Source organism: Oncorhynchus mykiss, chromosome 28 (assembly GCF_057628025.1).
Source record: "Oncorhynchus mykiss isolate SJ-2025 chromosome 28, ASM5762802v1, whole genome shotgun sequence".
NCBI classification, from domain to species: domain Eukaryota; kingdom Metazoa; phylum Chordata; class Actinopteri; order Salmoniformes; family Salmonidae; genus Oncorhynchus; species Oncorhynchus mykiss.
Genome location: NC_143049.1, coordinates 14,417,944 through 14,436,501, shown reverse-complemented (window position 1 = coordinate 14,436,501; position 18,558 = coordinate 14,417,944). Strand labels below are relative to the sequence as shown.

General features: G+C 42.1%; 1 protein-coding gene across 3 annotated transcripts in view; it reads left to right on the top strand.

Annotated features, from left to right (window-relative positions):
- Positions 1-18,558, top strand: part of LOC110508590 (arf-GAP with GTPase, ANK repeat and PH domain-containing protein 3) — a 221,412-nt gene that overhangs the window by 149,970 nt on the left and 52,884 nt on the right. For all 3 annotated transcript variants that reach the window (XM_021589215.3, XM_036966890.2, XM_021589214.3), the window contains exon 12: positions 8,637-8,810. In XM_021589215.3, coding sequence (XP_021444890.1) covers positions 8,637-8,810 — 174 coding nt within the window. The remainder of the gene's footprint in view (positions 1-8,636; positions 8,811-18,558) is intronic.

Here is an 18,558-nt window from a genome sequence, read left to right as displayed (position 1 = left end):
CCATTTAAGTCTTGCCATAGATGTTAAAGCTTATTTAAGTCCAAACTGTAACTAGGCCACTCAGGAACATTCAATGTCGTCTTGGTAAGCAACTCCACTGTAGATTTGGCCTTGACTTTTAGGTTACTGTCCTGTTGCAAGGTGAATTTGTCTCCCAGTGTCTGTTGGCAAGCAGACTGAACCAGGTTTTCCTCTAGGATTTTGCCTGTAGGCTTATATATAGCTGTATTTGGATTATTTGTTATCCCAAAAAATTCTCTAGTCTTTGCCGATGACAAGCATACACATAACATGATGCAGCCACTAACATGCTTGAAAATATGGAGACTGGTACTCAGTTATGTGCTATGTTTGGGGCAAATCCAACACAACTCTTTGTATTCAGGACAAAAAGTTCAGTTCTTTGCCACATTCTTAGCTTCCTTATTTTCACTCTGCCATTTAGGTTGGTTTTGTGGAGTAGCTATAATGTTGTTGATCCATCCTCAGTTTTCTCATATCACAATCATTCAACTCTTAACTGTTTGAAATCTCCAGCAACTGAGTTAGGAAGGACGCCTGTATCTTTGTAGTGACTGGGTGTTTTGATACGCCATCCAAAGCCTAATTAATAACTTCAGCATGCTTAAAGGGATATTCAGCTTCTGGTATATTTTTACACATCTACCAATTGGTGTCTTTCTTTGAGAGGCATTGACAAACCTCCCTGGTCTTTTTGGTTGAATCTGTGCATGACATTCAATACTTGATTGAGGGGCTTGCCATAACAATGGGGTTGAATATTTATTGAATCAAGACATTTCAGCTTTACATTTTTTATTAATTTAATGAAAATGAGACAAACAATATTCCACCTTGACATTATGGGGCATTGTGTGTAGATCAGTGACACAAAATCTCAATTGAAGCCATTTTAAATTCAGGTTGTAACACAACAGAATGTTGGAAAAGTCAAGGGGTGTGAATTATTTCGGAAGGCAATGTACCTTGTGTAAATTTCGCCTATATAAATAGCCAGTTGAATAGCTTTGACAGGTAATTGGTGTGTGATTGTCTCAGGATGGTGCTGTATTTCATTACTACAAACACTTACCTCCAGACATTTACCAATGGAGAATGGACGGCTGGAAACAGTGCCCGGGGCAATAAAAGTTAGGTAGGTTCCCCCACAATGTGCTACAGTACATGTCTGAGACAGAATGACAAAATGAACATGGAGATATGCTGTATTGTTTCTTGACGTGGAGGTGGAATACCCCATTGCCAATCAGGAAATGTGTATGGTGTTAGAAAGTAGAATGTTCTAACATGGATACAGAGTGCACCATTTTTTACATTCACAACAACATCACCAGAACCACAGAAATTGATTAACAAGGCAAAAGTACTTCTGCTAGGATTTTGATGTTTTCATTAGATATTTTCTTAGCGATAGTACACAGGCCAACAACACATTCTAACAAGTAGTATGACTCTTGGCCTTCCAAAAGGGGACTTTCTCCCCCCGCTAAATAAATACACAAACCCTGCTTGGATTCATATTTAAAATTCAAGTAACAATCATGTCTAATTGTCAAATGTGATGCTAATGATTAATGAATTAAACATGTATTCATCAATTAGTCCCCACAGAGTATACCTAGACCATTCCTGCATAAAACAGCGGATAATGTAATTACACTGGAGCTATAATCAGCTGGTCGCCTCAGGGGAGAACTCTTCTCTATCTGCCCCATAGAAATAGTATTAGCACACCTATTAGACTACAGTATCATATGTCTTGTCAAAATATCAAAGGTTGTAAATGTTGTTTTTCTGTTCTGCTTTAAAGATGCACTATGCAGATATCGCTCTGCCATTTTATGGTTGCAAAAATGAGAATAGTTTGCATAATTTCAGTTTATTGGAGAAGACAAGCAATTACTAAATTGTGTAGAGAATCACTGTACTATCTAAACCGCTGTGAAATATCTTTTCCATAACCAAAAATATTGTATTTTCAGCTGTTTGAAGCTGGTGTACAAAACTGAAAGTTAAAAGATGCAAAAACTAAACGTGAGAACAGGAATCATAGAAATAACAGACTTAGAACAGATCTAGCACTTTTTAGATTTGTTTTCAATGAGAATGACAGATCTTTAACTCACATTTCTATGCAAATTTAGTCATGTCGACCCAAAAAGTTAACTTCAGATTTAAAATTGTCAATCATCCCAGCAAATCAAAATTGGTTTTGTGAAAGTTCCAAGAACATTCGTTAGGTTACGGCAAATGTTCTCATAACACAAAAAAAATTCCACTTGTGCTGATGGTTATACAGTGTTTGTATAAAACATTTGCCTGACGTTGCAAGAACATTCCCAGAACACATTTTGTCTGTTCTTTAAAGGTTCCCATAATGTTTCATTAGGTTGTGGGAACAGTCTGGTGGGAAGATATGTTCCCAAAACACAAAAACTGTTCAGATGTGCTGATTATAACAAATCTGCTATTTGGTTGCGAAAACATTTGTTTCTAGAATGTTCCCATACCACATTTTTTTTATGTCATTTAAAGGTTTGTAAGACATTTCTTTAGGTTCCCACAACACAAAATCTGTCCAGTTGTGATGACATTCTTGCAATGTTTGTATCCGGGTGCACAAAACATTGCCTCAATGTTCTTAGAATGTTATTCCTATGTTCCCAGAATGTTATTTCTATTTTTTGTTTTGAACAGTCCACGGAGGTTCCCTTAATGTGTTAGGGATATCTTACCGTTGAGGAAGTTAGTTGTACAACACTCCATGTACTGTAGAAACATATATGTCAATTATTTGGAATTGCATGCCATTTTATTAGACATTTATTGTACATTCCTGTGCCACTGGGATGGGACTAACACCAAAATAAATGTGTTGCTTCATAGCCTTTGTCTTTCAAAAGGTAGGATAACTAAATCTAGAAAAATGAGTATCCTCTATTGTTTCTTACCCTACCAATCCTGTTTACAGTGTATACTACACAGTTGGGAGGTTTTGACTTTTGTTTTCCCTACAAACTTGATTTCAGAAATCATGTTAAATTATTGCTTGGCAGATTGCGGTAAGGTGTACATACATGTGCATATGTACTAAGACATACAGTGCTGTGAAAAAGTATTTGCCCCCTTTCAAATTTTCTCTATTTTTGAATATTTTTTGATACTGAATGTTATCAGATCTTCAACCAAAACCTAATACTAGATAAAGGGAACCTGAGTGAACAAATAACACAACAATTGCATACTTATTTAATTTATTGCATAAATAAAGTTATGCAACCCCCACTCCCCCTGTCTGAAAAGTAATTCCCCCCCTTACACTCAATAACTCGTTGTGCCAAATTGAGCCGCAACGACTCCAACCAAACGCTTCCTGTAGTTGTTGATCAGTCTTTCACGTCGCTGTGGAGGAATTTTGGCCCAGTCTTCTATGCAGAACTGCTTTAACTCTGCGTCATTTGCGACTAACCGGTGTCCCCTTCACAGAGTCCATGTGAAGGGGACACCGGTTAGTCAAGGTAATTGAGGTAAGATGAACATGTAGGTAGAGTTGAAGTGACTATGCATAGAAATAAACAGAGTAGTAGCAGCATAAAAGAGGGGGAGTGGGGGCAATGCAAATAGTCTGTGCAGCCATTTGATTAGCTCTTCAGGAGTCTTATGGCTTGGGTATAGAAGCTGTTAAGAAGCCTTTTGGACCTAGGCCTGGCGCTCCGGTACCGCTTGCCATGCGTTAGCAGAGAGAACAGTCTATGACTAGGGTGGCTGGAGTCTTGGACAATTTTTGGGGCCTTCCTCTGACATCGCCTGGTATAGAGGTCCTGGATGGCCCCGGGCCGTTCGCACTACCCTCTGTAGTGCCTTGCGGTCGGAGGCCGAGCAGTTGCCGTACCAGGCAGTGATGCAATCATTCAGGATGCTCTGGATGGTGCAGCTGTATAACTTTTTGAGGATCTGAGGACCCATGACAAATCTTTTCGGTCTCCTGAGGGGGAATAGGCTTTGTTGTGCCCTCTTCACTACTGTCTTAGAGTGTTTGGACCATGGTAGTTTGTTGGTGATGTGGACACCAAGGAACTTGAAGCTCTCAACCTGCTCCACTACAGCCCCGTCGATGAGAATGGGGGCGTGCTCGGTCCTACTTTTCCTGTAGTCCTCAATCATCTCCTTTGTCTTGATCACGTTGAGGGAGAGGTTTTTATCCTGGCATCACATGGCAAGGTCTCTGACCTCCTTCCTATAGGCTGTCTCATTGTTGTCGGTGATCAGGCCTACCACCGTTGTGTCATCGGCAAACTTAATGATGGTGTTGGAGTCGTGCCTGGCCATGCAGTCATGAGTGAACAAGGAGTACAGGAGGGGACAGAGCACGCACCCCTGAGGGGCCCCCGTGTTGAGGATCAGCGTGGCAGATGTGTTGGTGCCTACCCTTACCACCTGGGGCGACCTGTCAGGAAGTCTAGGATCCAGTTGCAGAGGGAGGTGTTTAGTCCCAGGGGCCTTAGCTTAGTGATGAGCTTTGAGGCCATCCGATTTCAGTACAAAGGGAAATCCACTAGAAACATTAGGACCCTGGTGGCGCACCAGACTAAGTAGCCTACAGCATTGGTGTAAAGTAACTAAGTAAAGAACTTTGAAGTGCTACTTTATTTGTTTTTTGGGGTATCTGTACTTTACTATTTTTATTTTGGAAAACTTTTACTTTTACTCCACAACAGTTCTAAAGAAGTATGTACTTTTTACTCCCACATATTGTCCCAGACACCCAAAATGCTCTTTATATTTTGAATGTTCAGGCAGCAATATGGTCCAATTCACGCACCTATCAATATAACGCGTTGTCATCGCTACTGCCTCTGTTCTAGCGGACTCACTCGGCAGGATAGCCTAGTGCTTAGAGCGTTGGACTAGTAACCGGAAGGTTGCGAGTTCAAATCCCCGAGCTGACAAGGTACAAATCTGTCGTTCTGCCCCTGAACAGGCAGTTAGCCCACTGTTCCTAGGCTGTCATTGAAAATAAGAATTTGTTCTAAACTGACTTGCCTAGTTAAATAAAGGTAAAAAAAAAAAAAAAAACACGAATACTGCGTTTGTAAATTATGTCTGAGTGTTGGATTGTGCCCCTGGCTGTCCGTAAAAAATTTTTTTTTAAACAAGACAACCGTGTCGTCTGGTTTGCTTAATACAAGGAATTTGATTTATACCATTTCCTTTTTCCTTTTACTCAAGTATGACAACTGAGTGATTTTTCTACCACTGTACGTACTTCAGTACATTTAACACCAGATACTTTTAGACTTAATGTTTTTTTCAGAACCAATTTAATTGAATCCAGACATGATTGCTGAAAAATGTTTAGGGAACGTTATTGGAACAATCATTTCATAACATCACATTGTGACTTTATAAGAGTAACGGGGAACGTTTCCCTGCATAGAGATCCTACAAAATCTAAGCTTCCCTGCTTGTTGATATAGGTGTCTCGGATGACATATCCATTAATGTTATCGAAACATTCCAGTAATGTTTTCTCAGAACCAATTGAATTGAATCCAGACATGAATGATTAGGGAACGTTATTGGAACAATCATGTCATAATGTCACACTATAACTTAATGAGAGCATTGTGGGAATATTCCCTACTTGTTGTTATGGGCGTTTTTTAAAATAATATCTCCATCAACATTAGCAGAATGTTCCCGTAATGTTTTCTCAGAACCGTTTCGATTGCTCTCACAGTATGTTCTAAAAACATTACTGCTATATTGTGTTATTAAAATACTTGGAAACCTAATGAGAATGTGTGGGGAATGTTCTGTGGTGGATGTTATAGATGCTGTGCACATAACATTCCAAGAATCTGTCATTGTAAAAATATATGTATGGGAAAAAAAACTAACATTTTGTTGTCAAAAACATTCTTGGAATGTTAGGGAGGTGACCAAGAACCCGATGGTCACTCTGATGGAGCTATATAGTTCCTCTGGAGATGAGAGAGCCTTCCAAAAGGACAACCATCTCTGCAGCACTCCACCAATCAGGCCTTCGTGGTAGAGTGGCCAGACAGAAGCCACTCCTCAGCAAAAGGCACATGACACATGCCCACTTGGAGTTTGCCAAAAGGCACCTAAAGGACTCTGACCATGAGAAACAAGATTCTCTGGTTTGATGAAACCAAGATTGAACTCTATGGCCTGAATGCCAAGCGTCATGTCTGGACTAAACCTGGCAGCACCCCTACAGTGAAGCATGGTGGTGGCATCATGCTGTGGGGATGTTATTGAGTTATTGGATGTTATTGAGCGGCAGGGACTGGGAGACTAGTCAGGATCGAGGGAAAGATGAACGGAGCAAAGTAAAGAGAGGCCCTCGGAGGGTGAACCTCCGCCCCAGTCTAACAGGACAATGACCCTAAGCACACAGCCAAGACAACGCAGGAGTGGCTTTGGCACAAATCTCTGAATGTCCGTGAGTGGATCCCGGACTTGAACCTGATCTAACATCTCTGGAGAGACCTAAAAATAGCTGTGCAGCAACACTCCCCATCCAATTGGCAGAGCGTGAGAGGATCTGCAATGAAAAATGGGGAAAACTCCCCAAATACAGGTGTGCCAAGCTTGTAGCATCATACCCAAGAAGACTTGAGGCTGTGATCACTGCTTCAACAAAGTACTGAGTAAAGGGTATGAATACTTATGCAAATGTCATATTTTTTTTATATACACTTGTACAATATTATATTTTTGAGTATTATGTGTAGATTTGATTAGGAAAATAAACTATTTTGTAAATTTTTGAATAATGCTGTAACGTAACAATGTGGTAAAAGTCAAGGAGTCTGAACATTTTCAGAATGCACTGTATATTAAATATACTAATAATACTAAGCACTGTTCGATGATGGCACTATTTTCCAGGCGAATTTTAAGGCATTTTGTTCTAATCTGTTGTAATCTGTTCTATCCTGTTCACTAAATGTGATGAATCTTCTCTCACTTACAGTCTAGAAAGTTAAATTTTTGAAATAAATGTTTCCTGGGGTTCGAACTCCCCTTCCTCTCTTTCTTCTCTCCAATGCCCTGATTTGGGGATGCTAATTCAGCCAGCACTCCCCAGCATGGTTCCCCCTCTCTACTCCCTTCTTTCGCTGCAATCCCTCCCTCCCCTCTGGGACCTGAAGATAAATATTCCCGGGCCCAACAAGATAAACACTGATACTAATTAGACATGATTATGTGAATTTGATACACTTATTACTCCCGCTAATGAGAAGGACGTATTATCCTAACAAGAGCGCAGCGCCGCTTAGTTTACTTTACACACGGCACACATTACAGTATATCTAGCAACTGTTGTTGTTGTTAAACCTCAATCAAACATTATTTTTTTTAAAATATAAAGTCTTGTAATTGTGATATAAAAAGGCCCTGCCGTGTGTGCTGTTTGTCAGTCATCTTATTACAATTAATAAAATAAATATAGGACTTTTACCGAAACAAAGTTTTTGACTGCTACCCTCTCATAAGTCTTTGCTCTGAGTATATTAAGTCTGTTGCTAAATTATTGCTTCTAGTCTATCATTTCTTTGGGAGAATATCCAGCGGAGATTATAGTATACTTGATCACTCTCTTTGTTTTTAGTACAGCCTAAGGAGTAGGTCGTATTGTTACACTTTCACTCTATTATCTCTAGTTGGGCTTAATGTGTGTGGTAACAAACTCTCATGGGCAACTTTTATAGTATGTATTTATTTATTGCACCTCTGACAATAAAAACCCATACTTGATAAGGCTGTTGATTTACTGATGAATACCATGTAGATAATTTACCTAATCAACCAAGGAGGACTTATTTTGGTTATTTTGATTTGTGAATTAGTGTCGGGAATAGTTCATCAATTAAGTTTTAATTGACATCATTTTGGTAGAAAGGAAAATCATTATTATAAGCTTAATTTAATAAATACATTTAAAAAAAAAATATATATATATATACACTCTAGATGAAAATATGCATTCTGTGGAACTATAGCTATAACTGTAGAAGAAGTCAAGTCAGGATCTATTGTGTTGTGTGGCTGTCGAGACTGGAACAGGAGGGAAGGACCCCACACTGCGCTGCCTATCCCATGAATTAGTAAAGGGAGGCAGGCAGGGAGGCATCCGTGGCTTGCTTGATTGGAAGTCGGTGAGAAAGAGGGGACCTGCCTGCCGACGGCGGGAGAGATGGATGTGGCAGTCAGAAGGATGAGGCGAGATAATTAGCGATCAGTGTATCTTGTTAATTAAGGGCTAATTAGAGACCGAGGCAGAGGGAGAGGGGGAGATGAGGGGAGGCAGACGGGTTAGGAGGGTTTACACATGTAACACAGAGAAAGAACACAAGGAAGGTGGCGGCAGCATTGTGCAACTTTACTATGCTGGATCATAGCTTTCACCTGGACTCACCTTGTCGGTCTGTGTCATGCTTTATCCACTCCGTGTATATGGCTTGTTTGATGCAACATACACTTGGATTTACAAAAGAGACTTCTAACTTCAGTGAAATGCACCTCCATGTACAGGTATGCATTACATTATTTTAAATTCTCTTTCTCTCGCCCTCTCTCTCCAGGTGCGCCCCATTCTAACAGCAATACATCACTCCAGTCAGAGCGTTCGGTCAGCGGAGGAGGCCTGGTGGGCTTCGGTGGCAGTAAGGACAGCATGCACCAACGCTCCTTCTCTGTTTCCAGTGCCGACCAATGGAACGAGGCCGTCATCAACACCAGTGCAAGCACCGGGGCCGGTGAGACTGACGAGCATCCCCCCCCCGCCCTCTTCCTCCATCCTTTCTCCTTGTTTTCTACCCTCATTCTATCTTCCTCCTCTCCACTCCCATTATTTTCTCAATGAAGTCTCAGCCATTCAATGTAATTGAAATAGACAGACACACAATGAACAATAGAAAACATCCAGAACAGATCTGGTGCAGTCATATCAGTGTTGGTACAACAGATGTGCACGGGGTCGAATTCATTAGGCCACACTGTAGCAAAATGTTTTGCAACAGAAAGCTAAAATGAGCATTTCTTATTGGGCAAGTTCAGGTAGTCCCTCCTTGTTTCAATCAGTTTTCGTCCGTTTGGTGCCTAATAAATAGGACCTGGAATTGGTGGAATATAACAAAGCTTGTTTTCGTAATGAGGTGATCAGGGCTTTGGGCGCTGTGACTTTTTCGCGTATTGTTATCTGACAGAAGCGAAAGACGACGGTGGAAGAGAGGAAGTGAGCGAAGGTTATTTGCCATCCCGGCACCCTCACTCCGCTCCCTCCCCATCATAGAGCCTTGTCAGCGCACTTGAGTGAAGTAAAATAATACATTCGCTATGCGTGTCGGCTCCTCTCTCTCTCTCTCTCTCTCTCTCTCTCCCCCCTCCCCTCTCTCTCTCCGCAATAGGAAAATGAATGCTTTCCGGGGTACCATTCATCACCAGTTATTTCCCCTCTCTTTGTGGTTGGCAGTAAAAAAGCACTTAAATGCACATCAACAGAATAACAGTCATTTCCATGCATGTTTGCACTCTGCTAGTTCTCATTAGTGCGGTTGCGGCGGCGGCCCTCTCCCCACGGGCTCCCAGGGGCCCCGGCAGTTTAAAGAGCGCTCTTTACGAGCGCTGCTGGAGTCCAACGCTGCGTTGCGCGTACGGCCTCGTGGTTCCGCAGACGAGCCCCGTCTCTCATTTGGAACTGCCAAACGATCAATTCTGCCTGGACGCAGGAAGGCAGGCACTTCTATCATCACCCACTACCCCTCTCCTCTCCCATCAGCAGCATGCCCAAAGCAGAATTACTTAGAGGAGAGAGCGTGGTGGGGTCCTCTCAAATAAATGTGTGGCTGTGAGTGTGTGTGTGTGTGCGTGCATGCATATTTGTGTGTTTTCGCATGTATTTTTGCGTCTGTACTCTAGGCTACATGCGTTGTGCATGTTGTTTAGGAGAGAAGCACGTGTCTGGTGAATGTGGTGTGTGAATGTTGATGTGATTTGTATATGTGTATTGCCAAACACTGTGCTGTCATCCCAATCTATGGACACCCTACTTACTAAACAGCCAGCTAAAATCTATTTCCTTGTTTGGTAAACTAAGAGGACTTGACTTCATATTAACATAACTCATTAGCTACCATCTAGACTTCTCCTAGACCAGAATTACAATTCCCTCCGTTACTCTCTTTTTTTTTCAATTATTTAAATGCTTCTCTTTAAGGTAACCACGAATGAGCCAAATGAGCTGAAAATGATAGATACATTAGAGAAGTCACATCAAAGGGTAAATATGTTACTTTGTCCCCTGTTCTTGCGTTGCCAATTCCATACAATGGGGAAATTCAGAAGGGCTTTAAAACTTGAAAACAAGTAGACTTTAAGGCCATTTTTTTGCGTGTGTTTTTGACATTTCACAAGCATTCTTTGAGTATGCCGTACATTCATTTGTAAATAGAGGATCTGAATTAAAACATGTTAGCAGGATACGGTCATCCAATATATGTGACTGGAGGACTAGAAGGTAACAACATAATACTTGATTTAATTGTGACCCCTTTATTTTTTTCACCCTAGTGGTTTCTTCAATAATCAATAGGTGGGCGGTCCACCGCTCAAACCCTTCATGTTTGACTATTTGAATAGACTTCAGTACGCCCCCAATCACTCCGTTATCCTTCGTCACGGTTTCAAGTCAACATAAAACACTGTCCTTCTGGGAAGCCAAATGAATATAGAAAAAAAAAGCTGATAGGCTGAAGTATAAAATGTATTTTAGCCCAGGTAACCATTTCCATATTATTTAAAGGATGTCCTCATTTGTAAACCTATTGAGGGAGAGGCAGAAGGAGACGCGTGGGGAGCTCGCTACGTCTCTTGAATATTGAACGCAGCCTTTTGATTAAATCTCAGCCGCATTTTGTCTATTGCTTCGCAATTCAAGAGAACACTCTTAATCTGGACCCGCACAGGGCTTGTTTTTTCCCTCCTTCATATACTTCATCCTTTACGCCTAGATTCAATGAGAAATAGACTCAACTGGCACCTAAGTGCTGTGATATTATCTGCGAACATTGACCCCCCCCCGTCAAAGTTTTGTTGTTGTACAATATGTAGTGTCCTGCTAACATGGGGGCATCTGGGAAACAGGAAACAGTTTGACCAAGTCTGAGGGTGTGAGAGTTATTTATTTATTTTACACTGAAGTATGTATGTTTTAAAGGTATTCACCCAGGCTTCTCTGGTGAAGGTATTTCAGTGCGAAGGCAATGCGTAAGTGAATGCAGGACCAGGCAGTTCTGTTTGTCAGGTTCCCTCACTGGGTACTGCTGTAACTCCACTCTGCCCTCCCATCGGGTACTGGAGAGCGTGTTGCATGTGGAGTTTGATTTCCACGCCAGGTCCGTAATGAAGTTTTACATTTAGTTTTAAGAGAGCAGCAGAGCGTGATCAGGCCTTGATTAGTGCATTCTAATTGAGGATAATAAGGGGGAAGCGGTGATTGTTTCAATTTTTTTTTGCCATTAATTGCAGCCGATGTCGTTGATTGAGGACAGGCAGTGAGCTGCTGCTGTGTCAAGTGACCTACCGGCAAAATCACAGTGCTCCCAGAGCCTCTCGAATTACGCGTTTACAAATTAAATGAAAACTTCTCTCTCTCATTCTGTCCCTCTATCTTTCTCTTTCACTTTCTCTCTCTTTTCAACTCTCTATGGCAGTTAGCGAGCTGTTAGCCCTCTCTTTGTCTCGTCCACAGTCTTCGTCATGAAGCATGTTTAAACTGTCATCTCCCTGGCGGGAGTGTAATAAACTGTAATCACAGGTTAGCCCTGATACCTATTCCACAGTACCCGCATGCCCAGGAGAGGAGAGCAGAGGAGAAGCTGAGAGGGGCTGCATGGCACTTAGCTGAGAGGAGAGAGAGACTCGTGATCCTCAGCGCGCCTCATTACCGCTGTTCGCTTCCTCGCTCTCTCGCTCCCGACAGCCCCTCATAACCACTAGCTAATAACGCCAAAGTGAACTCTCTGAGCGGTTCATAACAGTCGGCTACAGGACCTCCATTTTAAACAGAGAGCCATTCGGCGGCGCCGTTCCTGCTAAGTTTTATTATGGTAAATTGAATGTGATCCATCAGATTTGGATCGCTTTGAATTGAGGAGGACTTCAGATGAGCCAGGTAATCTCTGATACAGTTCAGGGCTGGCGTTATGGGCGGGCCTTACGGGGCCCGCTCTACTGTATCTCTTTGCCCGTCCAAATAAAATTATTAAAATATTGATAATTTATTTGACCAAGATGCGCACCGACAGAAATACGCATCAATCTCATATAAATCATCAGAGCGAGCAAAACAGCACCCCTCTGTCAGTATGTGTATCCCATGTATCTGATGCTGTCTGGACAAAAAGTGTATGCAAATTAAACGCTAAGGACGGCAACATGTCATACTCTTTTTGTCCATACAGCATCAGATACATGGGTTACATATAGTAAGTCAGAGGGGCGCTGTTTCGCTCTCTCCGATGCTTTCTCTGGTGAGATAGTAGTTTCAGCCACTTGCGAATTGAAGAAAAGTTGGTGGGTGCATAGTGCACTTTTCGGACGCTGGAATTATTTTTTGGGACAAACGTGCAAAGGTCACCTACTTTTTGAAGTGATTTGTTTGACCATCATGACTGGTTGTGTTCATGCCACATTAAAAGGTAATTGTACAGTTAAATGACATATTTAAATGACGTATTTACTATAAAACCCACTCTAGTATCACTAAAGCAGTCAGTTGGACTGCTCATTGTTGTTTTTTTATTACTCTGACATTTTTTAAGTCATGCCCCACTCTGTCCTTGACTTCTCTTTAAAACACACTTTCGTTGTTATAACCAGTTTTGGGAGGGCATGTCATTTTTTAAATGGGTTTCCCCCATTGCCCCATCCTTCTTACGACAGTAGAGCCTGCTCCTCTCCTTCTCCCGACAGTTGAAGGTGCCGTGCCCAGTTGACAATCACGCCGATAATTGCCTCAAAACTGAACCTAAACTATACCAAAACTAATTTCACACATGTAGCAACAGATTCAATAAATGAAGTAAGGTATCATGGGGAGAAAGGAGATGAAAGGGCGAGTTGATGAGCGAGGGGAAGTGAACGATGCATAACTATGTAATCACCCATTGTGAATGAAGAACAGGGCGGGCCATTCTATTGTATTGATCTATTCTGATTATAAACTGAAAATGGTGTGGACCCTCTATCAGTCCACCAAATCCAAGCAGTCTTATCAGTCCACTCTGGCCTAGTACAAAATGAGCGTGTACATAATTTACAATGGCAAAAAGACCAACACTAATGGATGCACATGCTGCGTTATCGTTGCTACGAAGTCTGAATGGAAATGACTCCGATGGTGGGGAAGAAATTAATCATTATGACATCTCTGATGGTTCTGAGCCTGAGCCTGAGCCTGAGCCTGAACCTACACCTCCGAAGCCTAAGAGCTAAAAAGCCATAACGGTATACACTGAGCAGTTGCCCGCGCCACTGCCGACGAGATCAGAGAGAGGAAGAGACGGTACTGCTTGGATAGAAAAAGCCGGTGACAATGTTATGGGCCGATTGTCAGCACAAAATGTCATCGCTGAGAGAGCGTTGCCGTACGTCTTAATTAAAAAACAACGTCGGCAACGCGCACACCAGCTTTGATTGTTTATGTGACATGGACACACTCCAACTGATGGCGTTGTGTGAAGACGTACACCATGTAAGCACGAGCTGACAATAATTGACCATTTCTGACTACTGTCATATCTACACTTATAATCATTATAATGCCATTATTGCTTTGGTGCAGATTGTCACTATTATCAAGTACACTTGGCGCTTACGACGACGTTTAGGCTGCTGATGTTTCCATCGTTTGTGTTATTTGAAACAGATGTATTTTGTAAATGTTACTGAAGACCCTCACAAACACAACCAAATGATTTTTTTTGCGATAGCACATATGAAATGTATTAATTACACCCTTAGAATGTTGCAGTCAGAATGCTCATTAGCTTGAAGGGGGGGGGGGGGTCCCTCGAGGCTCAATGGCTCTAGTATGGAAATCAAATGCCTGCCCGACTGATTCGTTCTGGCGCTGGCCCTGATACCGTCGCTAGTGGAAGTCTACACACCTCTCGCACAGTCTTCACATTTTGCTGCCTTAAAATGGGATCTAAAAAGGGATATCCCCCCCCCCCCCCCCCCCCCCACTACAGATCTACACAACCTAATCCGCATTTTCAGAGGGAAAGAAAAATGATAGAACATTTTCAAAATGACTAAGAGATATAAGATGAGGATGTAATGATTATGTGTGTCTGAACACCGCAAGAGTTAATACTGGGTGGAATCACATGTGAACGCCATTACAGCTGTGAATCATTTTGAACAAGATTCTACCAACCTTGCACAACTCTTAGGGCAACATACTGTATATCCGTTGTTTTTGTCCCAAACTTTTGTTAGGAATCATTGATGGACAGCTATATTCAAACCTGGACCATTCAGGAACACTCAATACCTTTTGGAAGGCCATTTTGTCTTTGTCTTTGGCATAATTCCAGGGTTAAGTTTCCTGATGACTAAGGCAGATTTTCCTCTAACTTTTTACCTAGGCTTTGCTCCTTTCATATTTATTTTGGCCCTGTCAATCTTCCCATTCTCTGTCGGTGACGAGCATAGCCATAACGTGATGCTGCCACCACAGTACTTGAAAATACAAAGGGATTGACAACATTACATTCACTCCACATTACTGGCTTGGCAGTGGATGGCAGTGAAAATGGATGGCAGTGAAAATGTTCATTGAAATGTTAAGTATCAAGGACCCCAGCCACCCGAACAACAGCCTGTTCATCCTTGCTACCATCTAGAAGGTGGAGACAGTACAGGTGCATCAAAGCTGGGACAGAGAGAATTAAAAACAGCTTCTCTCTCCAGGCCATCAGACTGTTAAACATTCATCACTAGCCGGCTACAACCCGGTACTCTACCCTGCACCTTAGAGACTGCTGACATAGTCATTGAATGACTATGTGTACATTTGGGACAAGTCTCTGAATGTCCTTGAGTGGCCCAGCCAGAGCCCGGACTTGAACCCAATTTAGCTCGTCATGGCCCAGTACATCACTGGGGCTCTGCTGCCTGCCATCCAGGACCTCTACACCAGGCGGTGTCAGAGGAAGGCCCTAAAAATTGTCAAAGACACCAGACACCCCAGTCATAGACGGTTCTCTCTACTACCGCATGGCAAGTGGTACCGGAGTGCCAAGTCTAGGACAAAAAGGCTTCTCAACAGTTTTTAGCCCCAAGCCATAATGGCTACCTGGACTATTTGCATTGTGTGCCCCCCTAACTCCTCTTTTTACGCTGCTGCTACTCTCTGTTTATCATATATTTATAGTCACTTTAACTATACATTCATGTACATACTACCTCAATTGGGCCGACCAACCAGTGCACCCACACATTGGCTAACCGGGCTATCTGCATTGTGTCCCACCACCCGCCAACCCCTCTTTTACGCTACTGCTACTCTCTGTTCATCATATATGCATAGTCACTTTAACCATATCTACATGAACATCCTACCTCAAGCAGCCCGACTAACTGGTGTCTGTATTTAGCCTCGCTACTTTTATTGCCTCGCTACTGTATATAGCCTGTCTTTTTACTGTTGTTTTTATTTCTTTACTTACCTATTATTCACCTAATAGCTTTTTTGCACTATTGGTTAGAGCCTGTAAGTAAGCATTTCACTGTAAGGTCTGTTGTATTCGGCACGCGTGACAAATAAACTTTGATTTGATAGTCATTGAACACTGGTCACTAATGTTTACGTACTGTTTTACCTACTTAATATTTATATACTGTATTCTAGTCATTAGTCATCCAACATAACTACTACCATAAACACATTTTCTATTCATATACTGTCCGTACTGTCTATACACAATATATATATAAATACAATGCCTTCGGAAAATGTTCAGACCCCTTGACTTTTTCCACATTTTGTTAGGTTACAGCATTATTCTAAAATATAATACATTGTTTTTTCCCTCATCAATCTACACACAATACCCCATAATGACAAAACAAAAACTGTTTTTTAGAAAATAAAATTATTTATACACCTGTATTTGGAGAGTTTCCCACATTTATTTTGCAGATCCTCTCACGCCAATTAGATGGGGAGTGTTGCTGCACAGCTATTTTCAGGTCTCTCCAGAGCTGTTCGATCGGGCTCAAGTCCGGGCTCTAGCTGGGCCACTCAAGGACATTCAGAGACTTGTCCCAAAGCCATTCCTGCGTTTTCTTGACTGTGTGCTTAGGGTCATTGTCCTGTTGGAGGGTGAACCTCCGCCCCAGTCTGAGGTCCTGAGTGCTCTGGAGCAGGTTTTCATCAAGGGTCTCTCTATACTTTGCTCCGTTCATCTTTCCCTCGATCCTGCCACTCAATAACATCCCCAGAGCATGATGCTGCCACCACCATGCTTCACCATAGGGATGGTGCCAGGTTTACTCCAGATGTGACGCTTGGCATTCAGGCCAAAGAGTTCAATCTTGGTTTCATCAAACCAGAGAATCCTGTTTCTCATCGTCTGAGAGTCCTTTAGGTGCCTTTTGGCAAACTCCAAGCGGGCTGTCATGTTTTTTTACTGTTGTCCTTCTGGAAGATTCTCCCATCCCCATAGAGGAACTTTGGAACTCTGTCAGAGTGACCATCAGGTAATTGGTCACCTCCCTGACCCAGGCCCTTCTCCCCTGATTGCTCAGATTGGCCAGGCAGCCAGCTCTAGGAAGAGTCTTGGTGGTTCCAAACTTCTTCCATTTAAGAATGTTGGAGGCCACTGTGTTCTTCGGGAACAGTAAATGCTGCAGACGTTTTTTGGTACCCTTCCCCAGATCTGTGCCTCAACACAATCCTGTCTTGGAGCTCTACGGACAATTCCTTCGACCTCATGGCTTGGTTTTTTGATCTGACATGAACTGACAACTGTGGGAACGTTCACCTACTCTGTGTCTCACAAAGACACAGCGGTTGGAACCAAAAATCGCACATTTGGACTCCTCAGACCAAAGGATTTCCACCGGCCTAATGTCCATTGCTCGTGTAAACTGTGGGACTTCATATAGACAGATGTGTGCCTTTCCAAATCATGTCCAACAATTTAATTTACCACAGGTGGACTCCAATCAAGTTGTAGAAACATCTCAAGGATGATCAATGGAAACAGGATGCACCTGAGCTGAATTTCGAGTCTCATAGTAAAGGGTCTGAATACTTATTTATTTTTAATACATTTGCAAAAATGTAATTTTTCAAAAAGGTTGTCATTATCAGGTATTGTGTGTAGATTGATGAGGAAAAATACATAATTTAATCAATCTTAGAATAAGGCTGTAACGTAACAAAATGTGGAAAAAGTCTGAATGCATTTTATAGTGTGTATATACAGTACAAGTCAAAAGTTTGGACACAGCTACTCATTTAAGGATTTTGGTTTATTCTTTCTATTTTCTACATGTTAGAATAATAGTGAAGACATCAAAACTATGAAATAACACATATGTAATCATGTAGTAACCATAAAAGTATTAAACAAATTTAAATCTATTTTAGATTCATCCAAGTAGCCACCCTTTGCTTTGAATTTGAGTTTTGCACACTCTTGGCATTCTCTCAACCACCTTCATGTGTTAGTCACCTGGAATGCTTTTCCAACAGTCTTGAAGGAGTTCCCACATATGCTGAGCACTTGTTGGCTGCTTTTCCTTCACTCTGCGGTCCAACTCATCCCAAGCCATCACAATTGAGTTGAGTTTGGGTGATTGTGGAGTCCAGGTCATCTGATGCAGCACTCCATTGTTCTCCTTCTTGGTAAAATAGACCTTACACAGCCTGGAGGAGTGCTTCAGGTCATTTTCCTGTTGAAAAACAAATGATTGTCCCACTAAGTGCAAACAACATGGGATGTCATATCGCTGAAGAATGCTGAGGTAGCCATGCTGGTTGTGTGCCTTGAATTCTAAATAAATCACTGACAGTGTCACCAGCAAAGCACCATCACACCTCCTCCTCCATGCTTCACAGTGGAAACCACACATGCGGAGATCATCCGTTCACCTACTCTGCGCCTCACGAAGACATGGCGGTTGGATCCAAAAATCTCAAATTTGGATCATCAGACCAAAGGACGGATTTGCACCGGTCTAAAGTCTATTGCTCGTGTTTCTTGGCCCAAACAATTCTCTTCTTCTTATCGGTGTCCTTCAGTAGTGGTTTATTTGCAGCAAATCGACCATGAAGGCCTGATTCACGCAGTGTCCTCTGAACAGTTGATGTTGAGATGTGTCAGTTACTTGAACTTTGAAGACTATTTGGGCTGCAATCTGAGGTGCAGTTAATTGTCGATTTGTGAGGCTGGTAGCTCTAATGAACTTATCCTCTGCAGCAGAGGTAAC